At 46.1% G+C, this 24674-nt stretch overlaps 1 protein-coding gene across 4 annotated transcripts in view; it reads right to left on the bottom strand.

Annotated features, from left to right (window-relative positions):
- FLNB (filamin B) overlaps nucleotides 1–24674 on the bottom strand; it is a 128121-nt gene that overhangs the window by 64403 nt on the left and 39044 nt on the right. For all 4 annotated transcript variants that reach the window (XM_037019380.2, XM_073230761.1, XM_017656809.3 and 1 more), the window contains exons 2-4: nucleotides 12657–12905; nucleotides 10253–10350; nucleotides 7808–7955 (exon numbers count right to left, since the gene is read on the bottom strand). In XM_037019380.2, the coding sequence (XP_036875275.2) occupies nucleotides 7808–7955; nucleotides 10253–10350; nucleotides 12657–12905 (495 nt within the window). The remainder of the gene's footprint in view (nucleotides 1–7807; nucleotides 7956–10252; nucleotides 10351–12656; nucleotides 12906–24674) is intronic.

Here is a 24674-nt window from a genome sequence, read left to right as displayed (position 1 = left end):
TTTTTTATTTTGAGATGATTGAACAAATCGATCTGAGAGATTCACACAGAGGTGCATGAAATGAATAGCCTTCACCAGTTCCCCAAATGGTTACATCACACAAAACGCTAGTACAGTATCACAAGGGTCCTGACCTTGACACAATCAAAAGACAGAACCTCTTCAACCCCCTGGGGATCCCACCAGTCCCCCAATACTTCACTCACCCTCTTCTTACTCCCAACAACCACTAATCTGTTTTTAATCTCTAACATTTTATCATTTCTAGATTATTATGTAAGTAAGTCTCTGTAGATTCCCTCAGGTTGTTGCCTATATCAACAGTTTGCTCTTTTTATTGCTGAGTAATATCCATGATACGAATGCATCCGTTTGTTTAACCATTCACCCACTGAAGGACATCTGGGCTGTTTCCAGTTGTCCATTGCTGATAACGCAGCTGTAAACATTTGGGTACATGGTTGTAAGAACATAAATTTCCATTCCTCTGGGATAAATGCCCAACAGTGCAATTGCCAGGTGGTATGTTAGCTGTATGTTTATTTCTTTCTAAGAAACTGCCAAACACAGTTCCAGAGTGGCCACGCCACTTTAAATACCCCCACCAGCTAGGGAGGAAGGATCCGACATCCAGTTTCTCTGCATCTCTGCTTCCTCCACTGAATTACGTTCGTCGACAATCAGCTGTGCATCTCTGTGTGGGTCTCTCTTTGGGTTCTTGATTCTGTTCCATTGATCAATGTGCCCACTGTCCACCAATATCAACATGATCTGGGTTTCTACAGATTTGTATCAAGTCTTGAAATCAGGTATAGTGATTCCTCCCCGAATTGCTTTCTCTCCTGTAGTTCCTTTGCCTTTCCATATATGTGTTAAAGAGTAATATTCTCTATATCTATGAAAAATGATAGCCATAATGTCAAACATATAGGACAATTTGGGGAGAAGTGACATTCTTACTCACTCAACCCATGAAAAGAGTATATCTCTCCATTTATTTAGGTCTTCTCTGATTTCTTCTTCATCAGTCTTTTTGTTGTTTTTAGCATATAAATCCTACATGTGTTTTAATACATTTACACCTATTTCTCAATTTTTGTTGGGCATCTGTAAGTGGTATAGCATTTTCAATTTTGATGTTCCATTGCTCATGCTAGTAGACAGAAATAAAATTTATTTTTGTGCGTTGTATGTTGATCGTATATCCTGACACCTTGCTGAATCACTTATTCAAGTAGAGTTTGTTTTGGTTTGTTTTGGTAGATGTCTCAGAATTTTCTACATAGACAATCATGTCATCTGCAAATAGGGACACTTTTATTTCTTACTTTCCAATACATGGGTCTTGTATTTCTTCTCTTGCCTGATTATAATGGCTAAAACTTGCATCATGATGCTGAATAATACTGGCGAGAGTGGACACCCTTGCCTTATTCCCAATCTTCGGGGAACACATTCAGTCTTTTGGCATTAATTATAATGTTAGCTATAAGATTTTCTCAGTCATATGGAGGAAGTTCTCTATTCTCTTTCTCTGAGCTCTTATCACAGAGGGCTGTTGAATTTTGTCAAATGCATTTTTCTATATCAACTGGTATGATCATGCAATTTTTCTTCTTTAGTCCACTAACATACATTATGTTGTCTGATTTTCTAATAGTGTACCAGCCTTGCATTCTAGCAATAAACTCTGCTTGATCATAATGAATAATTGTTTTTATATACTGCTAACTTCTATTTGCTAATATTTTGTTAAGAACTTTTATATCTATATTCACAAGGTATACTGGTCTCTAGTTTTCTCTTTTGGCATTGCCTCTGATTTTATTAGAGCAAAACAGGCTCCATAAAACAAACTAGGAAGTGTTCCTTCTGCCTATTTTCCAGAAGAGATTGGATAGAATTCTTTTTCTAAGCATTTGGTAGGATTCTCTGGTGAAATCATCTGGGCCTAGGGATTTCTTTTCCAAGAGCTTTTAGATAAAAAATTTGATTTCTTTAATGGTTATAGGACCATTCAGGTTATCTTCTTTATCTTGGTTGAGTTTTGGTGGTTTGTGGCTTTGGAACTAAGTCTGGTACAGTTATCTATATTTTTGTTTTCTTTTTGTAATTGTAAGATTCCTTTTCTCAAAGTACCCTTTCTGTCCAGAGAATTCCTTTTATCCATCCTTTTAGGGTAGATGTGCTAGTGAATAATTATTCTAGTTTCCCTTCTCCTGAGAATGTCTTGATTTCCTCTTCATTCCTGAGGGTCATTATCCGTGGATATAGGATTTGGAGTTGACAATTCTTTCAGTGCTTGAACAACCTGCTATTTCTGGCCTCCATGGTTTTTTATGAGAAATCTGTCATTTTAACTACTTCCCTCCATAGGTAAGGCATCATTTCTCTCTTGCTGTTTCAAGCTTTTACTGTCTAGCACCTTAAAGTGTGTCTAAGATGTGACTTGGAATGGATTGAGGGGGTGAGTAGTGATTGTTTATCCTGTTTGGGTTTAGCTCAGTTTCTTCAATCTATAGGTTCATGGCTTTTGCCAAATTTGGGAAGTTTTCAGTCATTATTTCTTTGGGCATTTTTTTCAGCCCTGCCCTGTTATTACTCTCCTTCTGGGTCTCCTATGACATGAATGTTAGATGTTTTCTTATTGTCCCACAGGTCCCTGAGGCTATTTGTTTTTTTCAATCTACTTTCTCATCATTCAGATTGGGTAACTGTTCCACATTCTACATCACTGATTCTTTTCTCTGTCTTTCCATTCTACTATAGAACGCATCCACTGAGTTTTTATTTCATTGATTTTCTGTTCTAAAAATGCCATCTGGTTCTTCTTTATATTTTCTATTTCTTTGTTGAGATTTTCAATTGTTTCATTTGTTTCAAGTATATTTGTAATTCCTTGTTGAACCCTTTTTATAATAGCTGCTTGAAATCTTTACCCCAAAAGAATTCTTTGCTTTAATAAAAATTCCTTAAACAGTGGAAGAAAAACAGAACTTTCACCAAATACTTCTAACATCTCTTATCATCTCAGTGCTAGAATCAAATGGCTATCTTTTCTCATTCAGCTTGAGCTCTTCCTGGTTCTTGGTATGATGAGTGGTTTTTTAACTGAAACCTGGATGTGCTGGATATTCTGTTATGAGACTCTCGGTCTTAATTTCATTTTTCTGTTTTAGCTGCTTTTAAATAATACTGCTCCAGCAGGGGAAAGGAGGGTGCCTGCCTGTTACTGCCAATGGCGGGAGGGGGGAAGTGCAGGTTCCCCTAAGCTCAACTGATGCTCAAAGTGAGGGGCTCCTCACCACTAGGGTGGAGGTGGGGGTTCCAGTTCCCCTCTAGGCCTCCACGAGTGACTGGAAGGGGTGGGAATGCCTCATTACCCCTCCTTAAATGGCCTCCGCTGACATTATTGTGGGAGGCTCCTTATTTCTACACTCTGATGAAAGTCCAGGCCCCCCATCTGACCTTTGCTGGTGTAGTGGGGGCAGCGGAGGGTGGAGCGGGGTGGGGTTGTCCACAGTTGTTCCCAGGATGTTGGCCAGAGTAGAGCAGGTATTGTCTGAGAGTGATCTGCCTTGCCACCCCTTCCTGGTCTTCTGGCCAGGAGAGCAGGCTTTGCTTGGGGCTTTGAGTGGGTGCCCACTGGCATTTCCAGGTGGTGATGTCTTTGGTGCCAAGCCTGGGATGTCCCAGGCAAAGGAAAGCCCAGGAAGTCACTACTGCATCAGCCCTTGGGTCCTAAGGTGCCTAACCGATCTGCTTTATTCTCTTTCGGAGTCTCCTTATGTTTGTCTTGCAGAAAATGCCCAGAGATTTGAGCTGTTCTTAGCAGGAAGAATTAGCAAAAGTACTTCTACTCTGTCTTCCCTGAAGTAGAAGTTCAAGAACTACTTTTAAATTTTTATTATGGAGAATCCCAAACCTATCCAGACACAGAGAACTGTAAACTGAATCCCTGTGTACCTACCACCAGTTCATCAACTGCCAACTCGTGGCCAGCCATTCATACCTTCACTCCCCCCTTCCCCCTCCTCCTGTATTATTTTGACACATACCTTAGACCTTACATTTTTCATCTGTAAACATTGACTATGTATCTTTAAGAAGCACTTTTAGAATATCCACATCAAAAAAAAATTAGCAGTAATTTCTTAATATCATCAAATATTCAGTGTTCATATTTCCAATTGTGTCATGATTTTTTTTAGTCACACTTTAAACAGTATTCCATGAAGTTCACATATTACAATTGGTTGCTAAGTCTCTTAAGTCTTATTTAATCTCCAGGCTTCTCTGCACCTCTGCTTTTCCTTGCCTTCAGTCTGTGGAAGATACCAGGTGCTTTGTTACTATCCTCTGGATTTGAATTCATTTTCTAATATATAATTTAGCTTAAGAAAAATCACTGGTAGATTCTTTTATAATAAGATAATGTTCACATACTCTTGGATAGGAAATGCGAACTGAAGACAATACAGTTTGAACTCACTTCAACACAGAAAAAAAAAGCTGGAAAGAAACACATCAGCCTTTGAAGGTGGCAATGTGCTCAGTAGTGGGGAAGCAGGGTTTTCCATTTTTATTGTCTACATTTTCCTCTGGCTTAATATCTACATGAATATTAGGTCATTTAATAAATAGATTTGAACATGCACTTAGACTATTCATAGGCATCTATCCCATCTGACTCCCAAAGCCCGAAAAACAACATATTCCGCAGCCTATGTGGGGCTCATCGGCTCTGGTAACCATGGTTGATTAGGAGGCCAAGACCTGGCCCACACTCCGTAAACTCCCTCAGAGCTTCACAAGCCATGCAGATAACTGCTCCCCAGGCTTACTCTGAATGAAGGGTGCTTAAGACTTGCCATGCAATAAAACCTTCACAGAGAACACAGGAAAAGTTCCTGTTTAGCTCATGGGTGCATGCTTCCAACACCCCTAACTCCGCCAGGGAGTTCCCCCAGAGAGACCGTCTGGGGCTGTGTAGTCTGGGTCATCTACCGTTCCTCATTGGGAAGCGGCTGGTAACTGCAGTCTGGCCGATATCCAGAAGATAAAATAAAACTTCTCAACCCTGTTAGAAACCAGAAAATGAAATGTTCTCTATTCTTTGGTTTAGCTGGCGGAAATGAAGCAATGTGGCCTCATAGGAGAGAGAGCCAAATGCCCCTGCCCTTTGTCTCACCATGGGGGCAACGATAATATTTAAGGCCCCACCCATGTGGCCCCATGTATGGTCCTACTGCCTGAAATAACCATGTGGTCTTCCTACCTAAAAAGAGACAAATTTTGATCCAGCAATCCCACTTGTAGTTACCTACCCCAAAGTATGGAAAGCAGGGACTCAAACAGATACTGGAAGGGTAACGCCACAGCGGCATTATGCACAATAGTGAAAAGGGGGAAGCAACCCGATGCTCACTGGTGGAAGAATGGATAAACAGAATATGGTGCATACATACAATGGAGCATTAGCCAGCCTTAAAACAGAAGGAAATTCTGAAACATACAACAACATGGATGAACCCTGAAAACAGTATCTAAGTGAAGTAAGCCAGACAGAAATGTATAAATATTGTATGATTCCATTTATATGAGGTCCCTAGAATAGGCAAATTCATAGAAACAGAAAGTAGAATGGTGGTTGCTAGGGTTGGGGGAGGGGGAAATGGGGAGTTATTGTTTACAGGATAAGAGTTTCAGTATGTGAAGATGAAAGTTCTGGAGACAGATGGTGGTGGTTATGGTTGTATAACACAGTCAATGTACTGAATGCCACTAAATGGTACACTTAGAATAGTTAAAATAGTTCATGTTGTGTTACATTTATTTTACCACAACACAAGGGCAAAGAGTACATACATATGCATGTATACGCATATGTATGTGCATGCACACATATGTGTGTGTGTGTGTGTCTTTTTAAGGTGTGTTTCCTCCCCAAGTGCGCAACACCTACAAAAAGACAGATGAAGGAAATGGCAATGACTAGCCACATTCCGGAACTGCAGCAAGTGCCCATTTTCTAGAAAACAGCATTATAAAGGAAACCACATCACATTAACAATAGGGAAACCGGACAGCCAGTAATAAGGTTACTGCAAACAGGCACTTTATGCTTGACTGAATTCAATTCATTTGACCAATTTTGTTGACAAGAGATGTATTCGGCCCTTTGAAGCTTTTTTACCATTAAGGAAGCACAACCTTTAAATCGGAGATTCCTTATTCCAGCCACCACCTTTGGTTATGGCTTAGAGAAAGGACTCGGAAAGCAGGTGTGGACATGGGACATTTGAGAGGCTGCACATGGGGGAGGGCTTCAGACAAAGTCCCTGGCAAAAATGATCACACAGACCCCACCTCAAATGGCAGGTGGGTTTGTTCCAGACCTATCAGGCTCTGTGTCCTCTTCTAAATTATGCTAAAAAAATAAAAAGGCAGATGAGAAAGACCTGGCCGCTAAGGCTGCGAACAGCACACAGTACTCCTGCCCTGGGTCAGGTACCATCTTAAGTCTAAGCTGACACCAAGCCAGGGAAGGCTGTCTTCAAAGGGAATGAGTGCGTGGGACATCCCGCAGGACAAGTGCAATGGACTCTTCAGAAAATCAATGTTGTTTAGAAATGAAATTGGGAGGAAATTGTTCTAGATTAAAAGAATCTAAAAAAATAATAATAATAACCAACAAATACTGGAGGTGAATCTTACTCAGATCTTGGTTTGCAAAAACAACAAGAAAAACTATAAAAGTTAATTTTAGGACAACTGGGACATTTTAATACAAACTGGATGTTAGCTGATATGAAAATGTTGATTTTCTCATGTATGACAATGAACACTGTGGTTGTGCAAGAGGCTGTCCTATTCCCAGGAGATGTTTGCTGATGCATGGAGGATTGACCTCTTGCTACACCTGCAATTTATTTTCAAATAATTCAACAGTCTCTCTCACATAACACACAAAGGGCGAGAGAAAATGATTATGTCAGGATGAAGTGTAGGTTCTAAGAGAGGGTATACAAGATATTCTATGTGTCTAAATGTCATCCCAACTGTAATTGGGAAATATAATGCATTCCTTCCCCTCCGCACTGAAAAGGGAGTAAGGTGTAAACCATTCTAGTCATCTTTACCAGAAACCACACTGGACTGAAATGCAACTATTCTCCTTAAAAAGCTAGTGTGCTTAAAATCAGTTCCAGCCAGAACACCAAATACCTCAAAATGCCTTCAACCTAGCAGAACGTTCTGAGCAGAACGCTGACCTGCGGCTGCCTCAGAGATCATAAACAGGATGTCTCGGCAAGGAAGTGTCTGCCAGGGGTTCACAATAGCTCCCACCCCCTCTGGGAATCCGAGGCATTGAGCACAACTGGAGAAACGAATCAGCAGCCGGATGGCCCGGGCTCTGCCCCACCCCTGTTGCTGATGGTGGTGGTGATCTGGGGTGCCCCTTGCCCCCCAGTGGGTCAGGCCTCTGACTTCTCAACTGAAAAATGGAAACAACAGTCCTTTCTTGTCCCGGGGCTACTGCACTAAAATTACAAACCAACAGACTCCTCATTCTCCATCACATACGAGCCGCAGTGGCTGGTAAAGCCTAGAGTCACAAGGCAGAAAAAGATGGCCATAAACAAGTGCACTGTTAGGTAAAAACATCTGACAAAGGAGGCCTGGGGTGTCATTAAGAATCAAACCTGTACATTCTTGATTCTCAGACCTCTCCTCCTAAGCCACATGACCACCTCTAAGACCGCAGGACAAGCCTCAAACCCAACACGCCCCCCTCCTTCCTTACCTCTGCCGTAGGCCCTGGCTTTCTTGGGGTTGAGTTTGGGTTTCAGAGGGGCGCCCGGCTTGAGCTTGGCTTTGGGGAACTGGGACAGGTAGGTCATCACTGAGTGCTCATCCACATCTGGGTGAATAATTTCCTCGGGAGTGATGACCTAGAATGACCGCATGGTAGGTGAACACCAGATCGCACCACTCTGCACCTGCTGAAGTTTTAGCAAACGTCTCTTAAACCAAACACTGCAAGTATTAAGAAATGGAGTCAGCCTCTCACTTAAATGAAATGACATTATACGGACATACGAAGATCCATGTTTTTAACCTTTTAGAGGTGTCACTGTTCCCTTTGGAAGCTGAGGACCCTCTCCAGAAAATTCCGTACATAATTTCCAGAGGTGCATGTCCTCCCACCCCCACCCCACCCCACATGCCCTGAAACAAAAAAGCCCACTCACTCCCCTGGGTGAACTTTCCAGAAGGGATAAGCTACATCAAGTGAGGAGGAAGAGGGAGCAAGCACACATGGGGTTGGAATGTATTACAAAAAGGTGCACAGACAATGGCCTTTTCCTTTGCTCACCTAGCCATTGACTGCATTTCTATTAATTCAGAGATGCAGGTACTAATAAAATGTAGCTGCTACTAGAAAAATAAAAGCGAAACCAAAAAGAGACAACAGAGTAACATAGCAGACATGCAGTCTTGTTAAAGACTGAATATTTGTATCCTCCCCAAATTCCTATGTGGACGCCCTGACCCCCACCCAGTGCGATGGTGTTAGGAGGTGGGGCCTTTGGGAAGTAAGCAGGTTTACACAATGTCATGAGGATACAACCCCCATGATGGATGAGTGTCCTTACAGGAAAAGGAAGAAAGAGCAGAGCTCTCTCCCTACCATGTGAGGACACAGTAAGAAGGCAGGTGTCTAAGCCACAAAGAGGGCCCTCACCCAGAACCAGATCTGTTGGCATCTTGCTCTTGAACTTCCCGGCTTCCAGAACGGGGAAATGAAGGCGTGTTGCTTAAGCCATGCGGTCTATGGTGTTTTGTCAGAGCAGCCCAAGCTGACTAAAACAGACTTCAATATATGAAGAGCCATTTGAGAACTAGAGAGGAGTGACTTTCTCCTGACATGCAGGTCAGAAGGAAGGTTAGAGCCATCTGGGAGAGGTGGCCTCCCAGGAGGCACTGAACCACCTGCCCCAGCGCTACAGGGCACGAACAGCCGTCCCGCTCCCTGTAAGGGTGCCGAGGAGGTGGGCCACACCTCGTCAGACAAACAGGAGGCTCTTGGCCATGACCCTGGCTAACCAAATGCCCATGAACAACATATATACCCAGCGCCCCTCATCCCGTGGTAAGAGCAAACAAACAAACAAACAAACAGAAAACAGTCTGAAAACAAAACAGCTACTTGAGTTTGAACAGTTGCCTTCAGTACATTCCATAAAACGTAGGAGGGGTGCTGATTTGGCATTTCTTCCAGGCAAACAACTTTCTCCTTCAACAACTGTACAGTGCCAAAATCACATGCATGTCAAAAGATGGTTTTAGGTTTAAGAGGAGATGAAAAACACACCACGCCACTTCCTGACGGTGGAAGAGCCAAGAAATGGGCCACAAAGAAGATACACGATGCCAAAACCAAAGAGATACAGGCAAGTTCTTCTACCTCCCAGGGGATCCTGTTACAAAATACACTGAACTCAGCTCAGAACTCCAACTTGGACCTCATGGCGCCTGTAGTGTGAGGCTGTCCGTCCCACTGGCTCTGACAGCTTCACTTGATTAGGGCTTTGAACATGGGAGTCATAGTGTTTAACTGCCAGGGGGAGTGTTTTAGATTCCTTGGAAGGGCTAAGAAGACTCGACCGCAACTAAGCGATGTGGCTACTGCAGATGGTGTCTAATACTTACTCAACTTCCAAGGGTTCTTGTCATGTTCCTGTGATGGATTACGGGCAACAAAAATTCTGCCACACCCATTCACAGTAGGTTCATCCTGGTTTAAATTTCTTATAAAAGTTCTACATCCTGTGACTTTCCCTAAGATAAGGCATTTTTAGAAAGAAACCTTTTAAGTATGTAAAAAGTGGTCAACTGTCAGTAATTTCTTATAGTTCAACCTAATTGTTAAGGTCCACATCTGTAGTCTGCTGTCCAAATAGCCCTCAACATCTTTGGAGCAGGAATACTAGAAGATTTGCCACACGGGAAAAAGAGGAAGGTAGAGATTAGCAACCGATCTACAAGCACCTAAGTCAATAAAAAAAGAACCTACTGTTATGCATAAACTGAGGTACATGCAAGAAATACCACAGGCGATGCTCTTTGAAGGTCGATACCAAGGAGAGAAGACCTCCTGGAGACCCAAAGCGGCACCCACGGAGTGCCAGAACAAGCTGGGGGAGCAAACAGCCTCATGGGACATGGGATTTGCTTGTGTCTATACCTGTGGGACACCCAGCCAGTCGTCTGCCTGCTGCATGGCTTCTCGTGCATTATCCACAGGCTTCTGTGGGTCCCAGGATTCCCAGTCTGGGCACAGACCTATTAACATCACACAAAAGATTCTGTTAATACAGTTGAAAGAAAAGATTAAAGGAAGCCATGTGCTTAAATTAAACCCACCTGGTATCTTAATTCAGAGAAGAATTTCCTCCAAAAATCTTAGCGAATTATATATTTTATGGGCAAAAAGAACCACAGATGTGAGTATGCCAGGGTGAAAACTATTCTGAGACAAAGCTGAGACTTCTTTAAGCTGTTATTTCCTTGCACTGAAATAGGGATTATCTATCTATCCCTTGAAGGTGTGGTATAAATAAATAAACAAAGCCTATAAAACCATTTGGGCCTGGTGCCCTTTTGCAGATTTTCTTGACCTACCACACTCACAGTTTTGTAAGCTGGTTACCAAATGTTTGGGGTTGACACCAGTTGGATGCCCTCTATGATTTAACTCAAATCTAAGACTATCTGTTTGGAGATAGTGTCAGATCCTACAGGTTAAGGGCTCAGTCCTACAAGATGGCATGACCCCCACTTCAGATGCCAACTGTGAATGCAGGTTGTCACCTGGGCTTCTCAATGACCAGCTGCGAATAAGAGGTTCCCAGGACCCCTGCTTGAGTTTAATCATTTAGTAAAGGGGCTCACAGAACTCAGGAAAACCATTTAGTTACTATTACTGGTTTATTATAAAAGGGTACAACTTAGAAACAGCCAAATGAAAGAGATGCATGGAGCAAGGTATGGGAGCAGGAAGCTTCTAGGCCCTCTCCAGACGTGCCATCCTCTCAGCACCTTGGTGTGTTCACCAACTTGAAAGCTCCCCATCCTATAGTGTAGGGGTTTTCATGGAGGCTTCACTATGTAGGCCTAGCTGATTAAATCACTGGTCATTAGCAATTAATTCAGCCTCCAGTCCCTCTCCCTTCCCTAGAGGTCAGGAAATGGAGCTCAAAGTTCCAGCCTTCTAATCTTCCAAAAACGTCACCCCATTAACATCACCTAGTTGTGGTCGAGAGACACCATTATCATGGCCCTTACCACCTTAGGAAATTCTAATGGTTTCTGGAGCTCTGTGCCAGACAAGGGACAAAGACCAAATATATATATTTCTTAGTGTAAGTCACAATGTAGCAATCCTATTCCTGGATATCTAAAAAACTGGACTAGCATCCTGTACAATTCCAAAATCCACCTGCTCAAAGGTCAAAACCTAGATTTATCTTAAAAGCCTTTGTAAGCAGAAGTATAGGACAGGAGCAAAAACCCCCAGGTTTAAACTGGAAAGAGGTACCCTAAAATGTTTCTTTGGGACGGAGCAAGGAAGAGGCCACCAGGGAATGAACTAATGCCAAGCTTTGAGTTACTTCTGGAAGGTACCAGTTCATAGGCTCCCAAGGAGGCATGGGGCCCAGAGTCAGCCCTCCATCCCTATCTAATTGACACCAGCAAGTTCTGTGTTCAGTATGCTGAGAACCACTAGGTTACTAAATACTAACATGCCCAGCATATACAGAGTGCTCATATACAGACTAAATGGAAAATATGATTAGTACAGTAAATTGTGTATTAAAAGCAATCCTGGGGGTGCCTTTAACACATTCCCCTGGCTCTGGTTTTTTTAATTGTGTACCAGCAAGCTCTACCCGTTCATCTAAGCCCTCCAGTGAGGATAATTACTACCTTGGTATACACTCAACCACTCGGAAATGGGTAGAAAGGGTTCCAACTGGATCCTGACCAAACACTATTTCACAGTAATGCAGAAAAAAAGGGCAGAGAGAGCCATTTGCAGTCGGTCCAGTGGTCGATAAAAATGGATACTTTCCACTCAGTGGAAGTTCTTAGATTTTGATGCCAGCCGCCTAACAGAGCCACATGTTCTGTTGAAGCCAAGTGGACCAGCACCAACTGTGGGAAGAAGCAGGACTTTGGAGTCTGGAGGCTGAGCCCAAGGCCTGCTCCAAGCACTAAGGCCTTCACTGGGAATCTGGTTTGTTATTATCGTTACTGTTTCCTTTTTACCTATTTTTTCCTCCCTTTTAATGGACATACAGTTGACATATAGTACTATACTAGTTTCAGGTATACCACTGGGAATTTGAATAAACTGAACTTGATGCTCAAACAAGCCAATGGACCTGCCACCAAGGCCTACAGGACCTGCTATGGGAAAGGTAAGAGAAGCCGTTTTTAGTTCCTTTAGCTCTCCTACGGGGAGCTAAAACTAGGGGAAATACACCCAGCACCGTAAACTTGGCTTTCCCGCTGAAAACTAGGAGGTTTAGGGCCCAGCTGCCCCTATCCCGAAGAGGTGGCGTGAGTGTCCAGCCGTGGACACCCACCTGGAGCACAGCTGTCCACCAGGGCTCCCAGGGCTTTGCCGTCTTGCCAGTTCTGGTTAAAGTTGGTGATGGGCAAGTAGGGGATCTTGTTCTGGATCCATCCCAGCAGCCTCTGCTTGGGCGTCTGCTTCTTGGCATCATCGTCCCCTTCGTCCTCCCACACGGGCATGGAGATGGAATAGTGGAGAATCAGTGTCCACACCAGGCCCAGGATGAGCTTCAGGTTCCCGTCCACGATGGCTTTGCTGTCTGGGGAGAGAGGCACGAGACTGGTCATTCCTCCGGGCTGCACAAGTGTCAACACGCTCTTTGTAAACAAGCACACGAAGCCCTCATCTGCTTGAGAAGTGTACTCGAGTACTTGAGGGTAAAAGGAGGCAATGCTAGAATTTGCTTCAAAATACTTGAGGATGGGAACCGATGAAACAAGATTCCAAAATGCCATTAACCAGTATCACTGGATCATGCGTGCAGAATATGCATTATACTACTGGCTTTACTTTTGCGCATGTGTGAAATTTTCCATACTGAGGAGTTTTTAAAATGTAATGACATCATTTCAGAATTATAGACAAGAAGAAGAGGGGGCTGCGTTTGTAGATAACCATCTGTTAGCTCGGTGGTAATATGATCTACCAGATGGTATGTGTATACATATGTATGTGTTTGCCGCCCTGAATTTATATGATACTATACATACAGTCTTGAGAATTTTCTTTTCACTAATCATTATGTCCTAGATATCTTTTCCCAGTCAAAAGCTGTTTCTGTTTACATTCCCATCTACAGGTTTAAGAGGCCAGTTTCCCCTCAAATCTCACCAACACTGGGGGTTTCTGAGCGTTTTCATCTCGGCTCTTATAGTTGGTCATTCATAAAGGCACTAATAGTTACGCTAATCCACTGGGCAGCCTCTTTTGCCAGGAAGTTGGGTGGCTGGAGGACATTACAGCCTCTTTCTAGTCCTCCAGTCCTCCCCCGGCTTAGCAGAACATGCCACCCGCCTTGGCCCCTTCTAGAACCTGCTAGGAATCTCATCACCACTGGTTTCCACTTCCCACTCCCCTTGGCTTCTCTGGGGTCATCTATCCTCTTTGTAACTTCCACCTACACCCATCAAAATTCTAACTTTATCAACAAAATTGCTCTCTCTCCCTCTCTCCCTTTTTCCCCTCTGATTCTTTCCCTCAATTTCCTCTATTCTTTCTCCAACAGACACCCTCGGTGGCGCTACCCTCCCACCCCATTCTACCAGGACCCAAGCTAAAAATATCAGAACCTTCCTGGTCTCTTCCTTCAAACCCCTGGCTGTAATTTCTACAACGAGTCAATTATCTACACAAATCTCTTGGCAAATCCTTCTCCACATCCTCCCAATAAATATCTGGCCCTTCCTCCCCTCTTAGAGTCCTTGACAGCCATGAAGCTGACTCAGTGTGCACAGAACCCCAGACAGATATCTCTGTGCTTCCACATCCACCAATGGTCTGGTCCCCACTGCCGCCAGCAAATGCCTGGACACACAGCGCCCTCTGAACTCCACACAACCTCCATCCAGCCTGCTTTGTCATCCACCCACCACACCCCACCCTCCAGGCTCAAAGACACCCCGTTCCTGGACCACAGCTTGCTCTGAGCCCCCAGACCTCTCCACGTGTTCTGTGGTCCCTTTGATGGAAAGACCCTGCATCCCACATTTCCGCAGGACAAACCCTGGCTCATCAGACAAGGGCCAGATCAACAGTTGGTGCCACTTCACGTCCACCAGCGTTATGTGTCACCAGTTCTCCAGACAAGGACCCTTTGCTTCTCAGTCTCCCACTGCCGCTCCAGCGCTGCTGGTGAATTACAGCCGTCATCTTGGAGGTTGCCTCCCCTGTGCCACCCACCCACCCACCACAAGCCATCTGAGATTGGTTAAACATGCACCAAGCTGCTCTTAATGAAACCCATCAGCAGCCACATGAAAAATACACTCCTGCGCTGATGAGGAGTATATGGCACGCCACTCAACACCAAAAGGGTGGGGCTTTTTTCTCTCACTAACCTGTTGATTGTTACTTCTTTTACAAGAGAGGAACCTCTAAAATGCACACCCGAACCCACAGAAATGAAAGGTGGTTTCATGGTTGCAGATTCAGTCATAATACAACTTGATCATGTAAAACTGCACAGAGTGAAGATTATTATGAACTGGCTGGGAAGACAAATTATGTCTGAGCAATTCTTAACTCAGAGTTAAGGTGCCCTGGGATTTTCTATGTAATGAATTGTACTTTGAGGCAGGACTGCCTACATAACTCACAGGTCCCAGCAACAAATAGAAACGCAGGACTCCTTGTCCACAAAGCATTAAGAATTTCGAGATGAAATCAGCAGAGCATTCAACCAAGCACAGAACTCCCCTGACTGTGGGCTCTGTACAGCTGCACAGGGTGTGTGCCCATGACATCAGCTATGCTTCTAAGGTCCTGTGGTCAATAAAGCAGAAGAAACCTGCATAAAAAAGTTGCCCCTGCACAGAATTTGGATATCCGAGGAAATTTTGGCAGTTCTTGACCTCGACTGAATTTTCCAGATTTGGTGTCCTGTTACAAGGTTGCCTTTGAAGTGCTACTAATTACTGAGTCATTATCTACCTATCCTAAGACATTTCAGGTCAAACAGTTCTCCATACCAGCTTCCTTTATTCAGGCGAAAGGGAGAAGAGCAGTCTCAGGAAGGGAGAGGGGAGAAAAAAAAAGGAAATAGAGTGTGTGTATGTTTATCACTAGTCAGAGGTAACCGTGGTGGACCAGGTGGAGTCTGGTCCTGCACCAGGCAGGATCTGGAAGAGGTAAAGAACTCTCAACCAGCCCAAAGGCATCCCTTTCCAAAGGTTAAACTTCCCTGAGTTATGGGCTAAGTGCTTTTCAAATGCAAACTTGCAGATTTCTTGTATAAATCAGAACATGAAACCAGGGAGCTCTATTTTCCCCAGCTTACACATGTTGGTCTCAAGGAAGGAGACAGGAATCTCTTTCAAAAAGATTTTGGGGGAAATATGACCCAGTAAAAGTCTGAGCCAAATTTGTGAAAAATGCAATGCACAGAATTTCTGTTTCCAATGAATTCAAGGTGGGTGTCCAAAGGGGAAAGCCCCCATTGAGGTCTTGTGAGGATAAATGATACTTTCATTCTGCTGTTCTAAGAGGGTGGAGGGAGGCAGTCCTCATTACCAAAGTGACTTTGACAGGTGAAGGTTTCAAATGCTTTACGGAACTCTTGGAAGAATAGAAAGATGGCAACTTGCCCAAAAGGCCTCCCCCATTCCCACCCGCATGAAACAGGAGACTCCCAATTCCTTGGAAAGAAATGCAACATAGTGTCAGAGCGTCAATGTCTGACCATCAAGCCGACTACACGGACACCAGTGTGCTCTGTGATATTTATGTCAAGTGCAGACATGGAGCAGAAATGTGAAAGGAGGAAAAGGCCAGGTCAGCTGGAAGCCTCGCCAGCAGTATTCCATCTCCTTGAGAGTTGCTGAGAGCCTTTTTCTAGAATAAAATGAGCCAACGCCCGCCACACCCACCCAGCCTCCTAAAATCTGCTTAGATGGTCACAGGGTTGGAATCTGGCCACGTGCTTCTCCTCCCCAAATCCAACCAGTCATAATTCCCATGTAACTGGTCCTGGCTCTGCACAATGACCCTCAAACCACACACACCTTCTGGAACTACTTAAAAATATCTGGCATTGCTCGTGAGAGCCGTGGATTGCTGTTGTGTTTTTTTTTTTTTAATAGCTAGGAAGTTGATTGGAGCTGCTGCAAACTCCAGGATGGAATGTTTTCACATCATTTCAGTACATTCATTCTCCAGTCCTTGTTAAGCAGTGTTCTGGAATGGGTGCATTGATGGGGGTGGACACCAGCTATTTTTAGACAATCTCTGGAAGCATCCTGGAAACATCTCCTTTGTTGGCAAGTGCCCCCAAGGTAAGGGATATGGCGATCTTTCTCTTTCTCTACTATCAGGAGGGCCCCATGCACACAGCGTCTGTGTGCCTCCTCCGTTCCCTGCACCAACCTTCTCTCCTGGATGTTACTAAGTTCCTGATTAACTGAGGAGGGGCCTGGGTAGATACCACACCTCATTTTGGCTCTCCTGGGTGAAGGCTGCTGGTCATCCACTGGCCACCAGGCAGCTGGATGCTGGGTCAAAAACAGCCAGCAAGTGACTCTGCAGGGAATCAAGGAGAGATCCCGGCTTCAGAAAACCTCCTTCTAGTGTGCCTGGGGAAAAGTCGCCAAGGCCGTACTCCGCACTCCAACTTGGCCATCTGGGGAGCAGGCTGTCACACACTCTGCTCCCTGCCTGCTCCTCTAGGTCACCCTCTGGGAGGTGGCATGGTAGAGTGGTTGCAAGTACAGGTTCTAGGACCAGCAGCTCAACTGGACATGTCACCCTGAACAGTCCGTCCATCCTCTCTGAGCCTTATTCTTACTCATTTACCAAATGGGAATGCCCATAGCCAACACCTTCCCGGGCTGTTACTAAGGAGCAGGTGGAACAGAGAACACCAAGAGCTGCACACCATGCTCGGCACACAGCAGGCACTTAATATAGCCTTCCTCCCTCCCTCACTTTCACCTAATGTCTGAGTACCTGCTATGGGACAAACATTCTTCCTCAGAATCAACCAGAAGCCCAGAAGCTATATTCCCAGGTCCGTGTGCATGCAGGAAACAAGAGGAAAGACAGAAGCCTGTGAGTTAACAGGAAGATGAAATGTTTGATATGTCGCTTCTTTCAGCCAAGGGAAGCTCAGGAGCCTCCGAGGTCCCTGTCCTCCTGTTCTAAGAGGAGGCTGCCCATAACTGCAGGGAACCCAGGGCATGCAGAGTAGGTGCAAGGGGGATGCTTCTGGGCTGAGTGGGTTAGGAGACAACATCTCCTGGGACCCCCAGAGAGGATGCCAGAACTGTCCAGGACCCAGCTACCAATCACTGATCGGACCTTCCTGAAAGAGAATATGGTACAAATGACAGTCTGCATCAGCCAGGGCTGCCCCGTGACTCTCCAGCTTCACGTAGCCCCGGGCTCGTCCTTGGTCTCAGCCCCCTGGCCTGGAACTCCCTCCTCGCCCCTCTCTTGACCTGGAGAATGCCTCTCCGACATCAACTTAATAAACAGGCCCCTACGGGCGCCATGAGCTCTCCTCCTTCAGTGCAGCCACAGCTGTGCGAGAGCAGTCACCTGCCGCGTCTGCCTCCTCTGCTCGAAGTGTCAGCTCCACAAAGGCAGGGACAGGCTGTCTGCTCCCTGCCGTTCCCCCAGCCTGGCACGCAGCTGTCTGGGCAACAGGCGGCCACATGCGGGCTCCCCACCCTCGCAGCTCCAGTGCTCTCTGAGAGTTCATGCAGCCAGTCACTGGGTGGACGCAAATGGACACACACAGCCTCTTCAGACAGAATTCAATGCTGCTCCGGACTGTGGCCAGCTCTGCACCCCCAGGCAGGCAATGCATGTGACACAGAAAGCAGGCTGGAGAGGCTGTCAAGAGTGCGACTCTGCAGGGTGGGCTTGGCGCCACCACGCTAGCTGTAGGACGCTGGCCAAGTGAGCCAATCCTGGGATGCCTCGGTTTCTTTACCTGTAATCTGGCGATAATTCTGGAGCATAGGGCTTCTGGGAAGACTAAATGTGACAACATATCTCCTGCACAAGGACCCCTGAATGTTCAGTTTTCATTCACTGCCAATATTATTACTATTGTTCTTATCACCAGAGTTCAATGTGCTTTCATTAACCTTGTGACAAAAAGGACAAGGGCAGAAGGAAAAGTGAAAACACAGCAGCTTAAGGTGGTGGTGACGAGTGGTGTGGCAGCCCCGACTGTCTGGGTGAGCGGCAGCTGCAGCATCCTGGCAGGGGCACCCCAAGGTCACCACCCCACACTGCAGGGCTCAGGTCACCCAGCCCAGAACCCGCATAGAGGACCCGGTGCTCACTGACATCCCGGTCAGCTCTGCAGCTTCTCTCCGTCCTGCTGAACAAACCTCGGGTGAACTGTAGGCCTCAGATGTCTGAGCAAGAGGGTGCCCTGAACTAAAAGGAGGCATTTGACCACTTCTCTTAGCCCCTCAGTCAAAACCCAGCTCAGATGGCACTCGTTCCTGAGGCAGTGTTGCAAAGGACCATCTTGGAGAGCTGCCCAGAACCAGGGCCACATTTCTGAGGAGCAAAAATCCTCCCATCCATACAGTAGACGGTGGACTGTATGCTTTGGCAGGTGGTCCCCCACCCCAGGGCCTTGAGCTGGATGAAGGGGGCTAAACTGGCTTCTCTCTCCCTGCTCAGGGCTTCTCTCCAGGACCTCAAACCAAGAGAGGGTGCGACCAGTCTTACAATCAGGTGACTCCCACCTGGGATGACTGAAGTAACTGGGGCCCAGAACCGGGTGCCCTGCCAACCTTAAGACTGTAAAAAGCCACTGTGTTTTTGTAAATCTCTGCATTATGGTAGCTTAACTATAACAAGATGATATTCTGGGTGTTGAAGCCATGAAGTCACGTGGACCCATTTCTGCCAGCAAAATACAGACCGTGATAAAGTAAGGACAATGGGGCACAGGGTCAGCTGGATTTCCAGTTCTTTTTCTAAACTATTCAAGGGTGACAAAGGAGCTGCTGAACAATTTTTACACATCACTGTGTCAGGGTTCAGTTAATAAAGAGTTCATTGGGAAGGGCTTTTAATGTTAGTAATGTTTCAAGAGATGATACAATAGCTCAGGGGTGGTGAACGGTGTTGGCACGGGGGTGAGCAGTCTCAGTGTGCTGAGAAAGATTCTGAAGCCCAATCTGGATTTAGCGAGAAAGACTGTTAAAATGGATTATCCGTGTCTGCCATGAACAAGAGGGAATGGAAGCTCAGTGAGGAAGAACTGTGCAGATAGATTATCAATGCCTGCCTTGGGCCTGGCATGGGAAGTGGTGGTCGGGATTTCAATGCAACAGAATCGAGTAAACCTTCCCAAGTCCCTAGTTTGAGATTTTGGTTATAGGCCCCAAACACATTCCATCTACATAAACTCAGACTTCACATTTCCTACTTTTCTTTCTGTTTTAACTCACTTGCTGGACAATTTTTGCCTGGAACAACTGGGACAGATGATTTTATAAATACCTTATTTCTATTTTGGTATAGAGTTTCTGGTGGACTTCCAGATCATAGACACTGTGGTGGTGTATTGCTTCATAATTTCTACCAAACACCCTATTTTCTGGGTTAAGGGGCACCCTTTATTTAAAAGTTGCATGTGCATCAGCCCAATTGTGGGCTTTCTTTTCAATGCCACATTTGGTAAGTTCCTTATCACTTTTGAGAATTACTTTATATCCATCAATAAGGTCACATGGGACCAAATGAGATGGACATAGTAACGGCCCTAGAACTTGGTCTCTTCCTACTTACTATTACTGGAAAAGTCTTGAAAAGCTACAAGAGTCTAACAATGTTAGAAACGTTACAGAAAGAAGGTAAAAATGACAGACACTCTGAGTGGCTAAAGCAGTGTATTCTAAACTAGGTTTTTTTACCCCTAAGTCACAGGTCCCTGCATCAGCTCATTCAGTTGCTGTTACGTGGTTCTTCTGGGCCACCAGCAGGACCCCATGGACTTGCAACCCTGAGCAGGAAGTGGGGGAGCCCACGGTCCAGCCACCGGGGGTAGCGGGTAAACCCCAGCGTGAGCTCAGGAGGCGTCAGCACGGTGGCGCCTGCTCCTTGCTCAGCACTTCCAGCCACACTGCTCTGCGAAGATGTCCAGCTGAAATAATAAACGCTGGTTGGGAATGGAGGTCCTCATCACCTTCTGCCTCCAGCTCAGCCTGTCATGCGGCGAGGCCGCCTCACCCAAAACACAGCTCACTGCCTACCCTGTGCACCATGCACAGCCTGTGGGGCGGCCCTTGAGGAAAGGAGTGAAGGAACGACTCCTAAGCACCATGTTTTCTTACATCAACAGCAACCAAAGTGTGACAGCAGCCCCTCTTCGAGACCCCTCCTCTGGGCCTGGCCCTAAGTCACATGCATCACCTCATGTAACCCCCACAGTAACCCTATGAGGTTGCTTTTATCATTAATCCCATTTTCCAGATGAGCACACAGAGAGGCACTTGCTAAAAGGGACACAGAGGGAGAGCCTAGATTTGAACCCAGTTCTCCCTGCTGTCACAGCCCAAACCTCCCTACCTCTCTGAATACACAGTGTGTCGTGACAGGGCAGATGAACGTCACTTTATGGATGAGGAGATGGAGTACAGAATAGGGGCTACCCCCACCCTCTGCAGTTAGTTAGCATTCTTGCAGTGGGAAGCCAGGCAGGGCCTCTGAACTTCGAAGTGTCCAATCATAGCCAAGCCTCCTAACGGTCACAGTTCTGGGACAAAAACATAATGGATGGACAGCATGGGAAGTGACAGCACAAGGCCCAGGAGGTGCATGCAGGAGCCAGCCCCGGATTATGTCAGTCCCCTTGTCTCACTCATGACCAGCTCAGCCTTGAGGACACCCCAGCACTGGGGAGTCTAATGATCGTGGCCCTGTGCCTGCCTCTGAGAGGCCCACCACGTGTGCCCCACTGCTCAGCACAGAAATCGGGAAAGGTGGGGGAAGACACAGTTCTGCCCATATTTACCCAAATCTATAACCTGTGTTTTCCCTACAGAATAGGAATTAGGGTCACTCATGTACTGAAAAGCTCAACTTGTTCTATTCATCTGTTCTCAAATCCAACAGATATCTCCGGACTGCCCAGTGAGTGCCAGGCCCTGGGCTGGATACAAATTATACGTTTAAATAAGGTAATAAATAAACTGGCTTGAAAATACTCCACAAAAAGATGGCATTACAATGAAAACCAACATCCCCCCCCATGACCCGGGGCAAGGCATTGATCATCTTTTAAAGGGAAAACAAACAAACAAATATACTTTTGTCGAATGCTGTGCTATGTTTCCTAAGGCTTTTTTTTTCTTTTTGTAATTGAGTAAAAGCTAAAAAAAAAAAAAATGATAATGAATGGACAGGTATTCATCCTTCTAATGCAAACTTGTAAAAGTTGTGCCTTGTCACAAAACCAGATCAAGGTGGCTTCCTTGGTTGGAAAGGGGAGATATCCGCCCGCATTCCCGTCCGCGGCTCATCTTGTATGACAACCCATATACGCCTGTTATGGAAATGGCAGGCTGCCCGAAGACCGGGAAGTCATAAAAGGAACAAAACTCCCAATTTAAAGCCTTGCATTGGCACCAAGCTGAGGGAAATTCCAAACAATTTATAATTGCTGGCTCTCACCATTTCCAACAGAGAAAGGACAAAGATGGAGGAAAGAAAATTCTCAAAGGACAGATAGGGGGGCACGCTCCCTGCTTTACCTATACTGACACTTTCTTGACAGTTCCTTCCAGTCAAGTTTGGACCCTCAACCCACAAATACATACGGAGGCCTCCGGACACACGTGCCACCTGATTAACACAGAGCTCTCGGCCCAGAGCCGAGCTCCTCCTGCAGGGTGGGATGCCACACCAGCAACATCCTGATGCTAGGAGCATGGGCGCAGGGGCACCCCACTCAAATGAAGGGGAGCTCGCTTGCTAACATCACTGGTGGCCAAGTGACCCAGGAACACAAAGTTAGCCAGTCATGGGGCAGTTAGGTTTCAAAGGCCCTGCATGGACACCAAGGTAGCCCGGTTCCCCTCCCAAGCCTGGCTAGTGACTGGCTGAGGGGCCAGGTTGGGTCCCTGCCCCGGTCTCGGGCTCCTCACCTGTAAGATCAGAGTCATACCTGGCCTCGCCTCCCTGCGCTCTTGTGAGATAAAGTGATGAAGCAGGTCCCGTTCTGCCTGGCCAGAAGCAGGGTCATCCCTGTGGCAGGATCTGCTCAGCCACTATTATTAGTACTTTAAGATTATAAACACATGCAATTTTGAGGGCCATCGGTGTTGTCCTGTTAGCATTGTGGAAGACTCAATGCCATTCAGTTCTGGCTCGAGGATCCTCAGAGCCAAATACCCCAGAACTCAGCCTTGTAACACAGAGGGGCTTTCCATCTGCGAACAACCACAAGCACCAGCCCATCAGGGACCAGGGATTAAGGCTGATAGAATCAAGATGTTCTGTGCTCCGTGAGCTGCTGAATGAACTGGCAGTGTGATAAAATCTGCAGGCCACCCCGACTCCTCCAGCAGATTCCTGAGCAATCTGCAGGGGCCAGGCTGGGTCACAGCTGACAGAAAATTAAATGCAAGGTCAATAAATTCAATTTGAAGTACAGAGTATTCAAGAAAGTTCCCTAACGTGGTTTCTTTTTCTAATGTGGGGAGGGAAAAGGTTGGGTAGTGAAGTGCTCTTTAACCATTAAAGCAGTTCATCACTATAAGGTAATATAAATGCCTCCCCATGAATATACGATTAAATAAACCTTACAGAACATTCGTGCAAGAGAATAACAGGCGGCTATGCAAACAATGAGAAAGAAGTATTTGTTCCAGTAGGGACAGGCGTCCATGATAAATGAAGGGATGGGACCATGTGTAGAGAAGAATCTGTTTTTGACAAGGCATGACTGCATCTGAACAGAACGCTCTGGAAGCAGACACACCAAGCTGTGCTCTATCGCTCTCTCTGGGAGGAAGACTTGAGGGGGTGGCAACAGACAGGTTTCTTTTTTGTTGTTCCATGCTCTTGCAATTTTTTTTTTAAGTGCATACAGGACTTTTATAATAATTTTTCACACACACACAAGAAGGAAGAAACACAGGAATGTATATGTTTAAGGAACTCTTCATTTCAACAGGACAAAACTGTTTGTCGGGATCTATAGGCACTGCTGTGGGAAAGTCAATGGGTTTTGTCAAATGATGGAAGCAATGTTTGTGGGAGGTTTGCATCTGAGTAAAGGGGTGGCTGTGGCCAGGGGGATTCCAAAACATCAGGCTCACATATATATACACATATATACACACGGCTCACATATACATGGACAAAACTTGTCCTTAGCAGAGATACCCCCAGTGGCCATCCCAATGCCTTCCATTCCTCAGCCAGATAGGCATGTGCTGTGCTGCGCAGGGGGACCACCTCAGGAGACCGCCTTCCCCACTCCCAGAGAGCTCCCCAGAGGACTGGAGGATGCTGAAGAAAACACTGCATGCAGGGACATGCAGGGTCACCTGGTTGCCTAGGGCATGTTTTTCCATCCACCTTCCGGATCCAGTCACCCCTGCCCGGCCCTGCACAGGGCTCCTCCCACGGTGCTGAGGCCACCACTCACTTCCCGTGAACACCCAAGGCCAGACCCAATGCGACTGACCCCCAGATTCCCCCTGCTGCCTTAGGAGGGACCACTGTTAGCCCATTTCCCAGATCAAAAACTGAAAAGCGGGTAAGTTAAGCTCTGAGTCACAGAGCTCACATGTGGTGGAGGTGGGGCTCGAATCAAGGGCCAACCCACTGCAGACCCTGCTGTTGATCACCCCACCTGGAGAGCAGGGTGTCGCTGCAAAGGAAGAGGCCCATCTATGGACATGACGGTATCACAAAGGCTTTCAAAACTGGGGAGGAAATAAATGCTGGGGCTTACGTCATCTTCCTAACAGAGATTTACTGCTGTGCCCCTGAACTCTGCCCCAGGATGAACGCCCAGGGCAGTGAGATAAACAGATCGAGTGAACAGCAAGTCAGCTTCGCTGCTGAAATGGGAACACATTCTAACATTCCTGAGGCACACTGTCCAAGGGCAGGGACGTGAGGGACATGCTACGCATCCAAGGGATCCCCGTTGTCACCAGCTCTTCATCTAGAAACCCGCGCTGGGGTCAGAAGCTGCTTCCCGGCTTTGCAAGAACAGCAGCTCTGCCTAAACTTGGCTCTGAGGAGCAATTGTCCCTCAAGCCACACTCACAAACCTGTCACAAACCTGGCCCTATCCTCTTACCACTTGGGCCATTTACCAGGTATTTTTTCC

The sequence above is a fragment of the Manis javanica genome, chromosome 3 (assembly GCF_040802235.1).
Source record: "Manis javanica isolate MJ-LG chromosome 3, MJ_LKY, whole genome shotgun sequence".
In the NCBI taxonomy this organism is placed as follows: domain Eukaryota; kingdom Metazoa; phylum Chordata; class Mammalia; order Pholidota; family Manidae; genus Manis; species Manis javanica.
The sequence above is the reverse complement of the archived record's forward strand: the minus strand, read 5'-3'. Positions and strand labels throughout refer to the sequence as shown.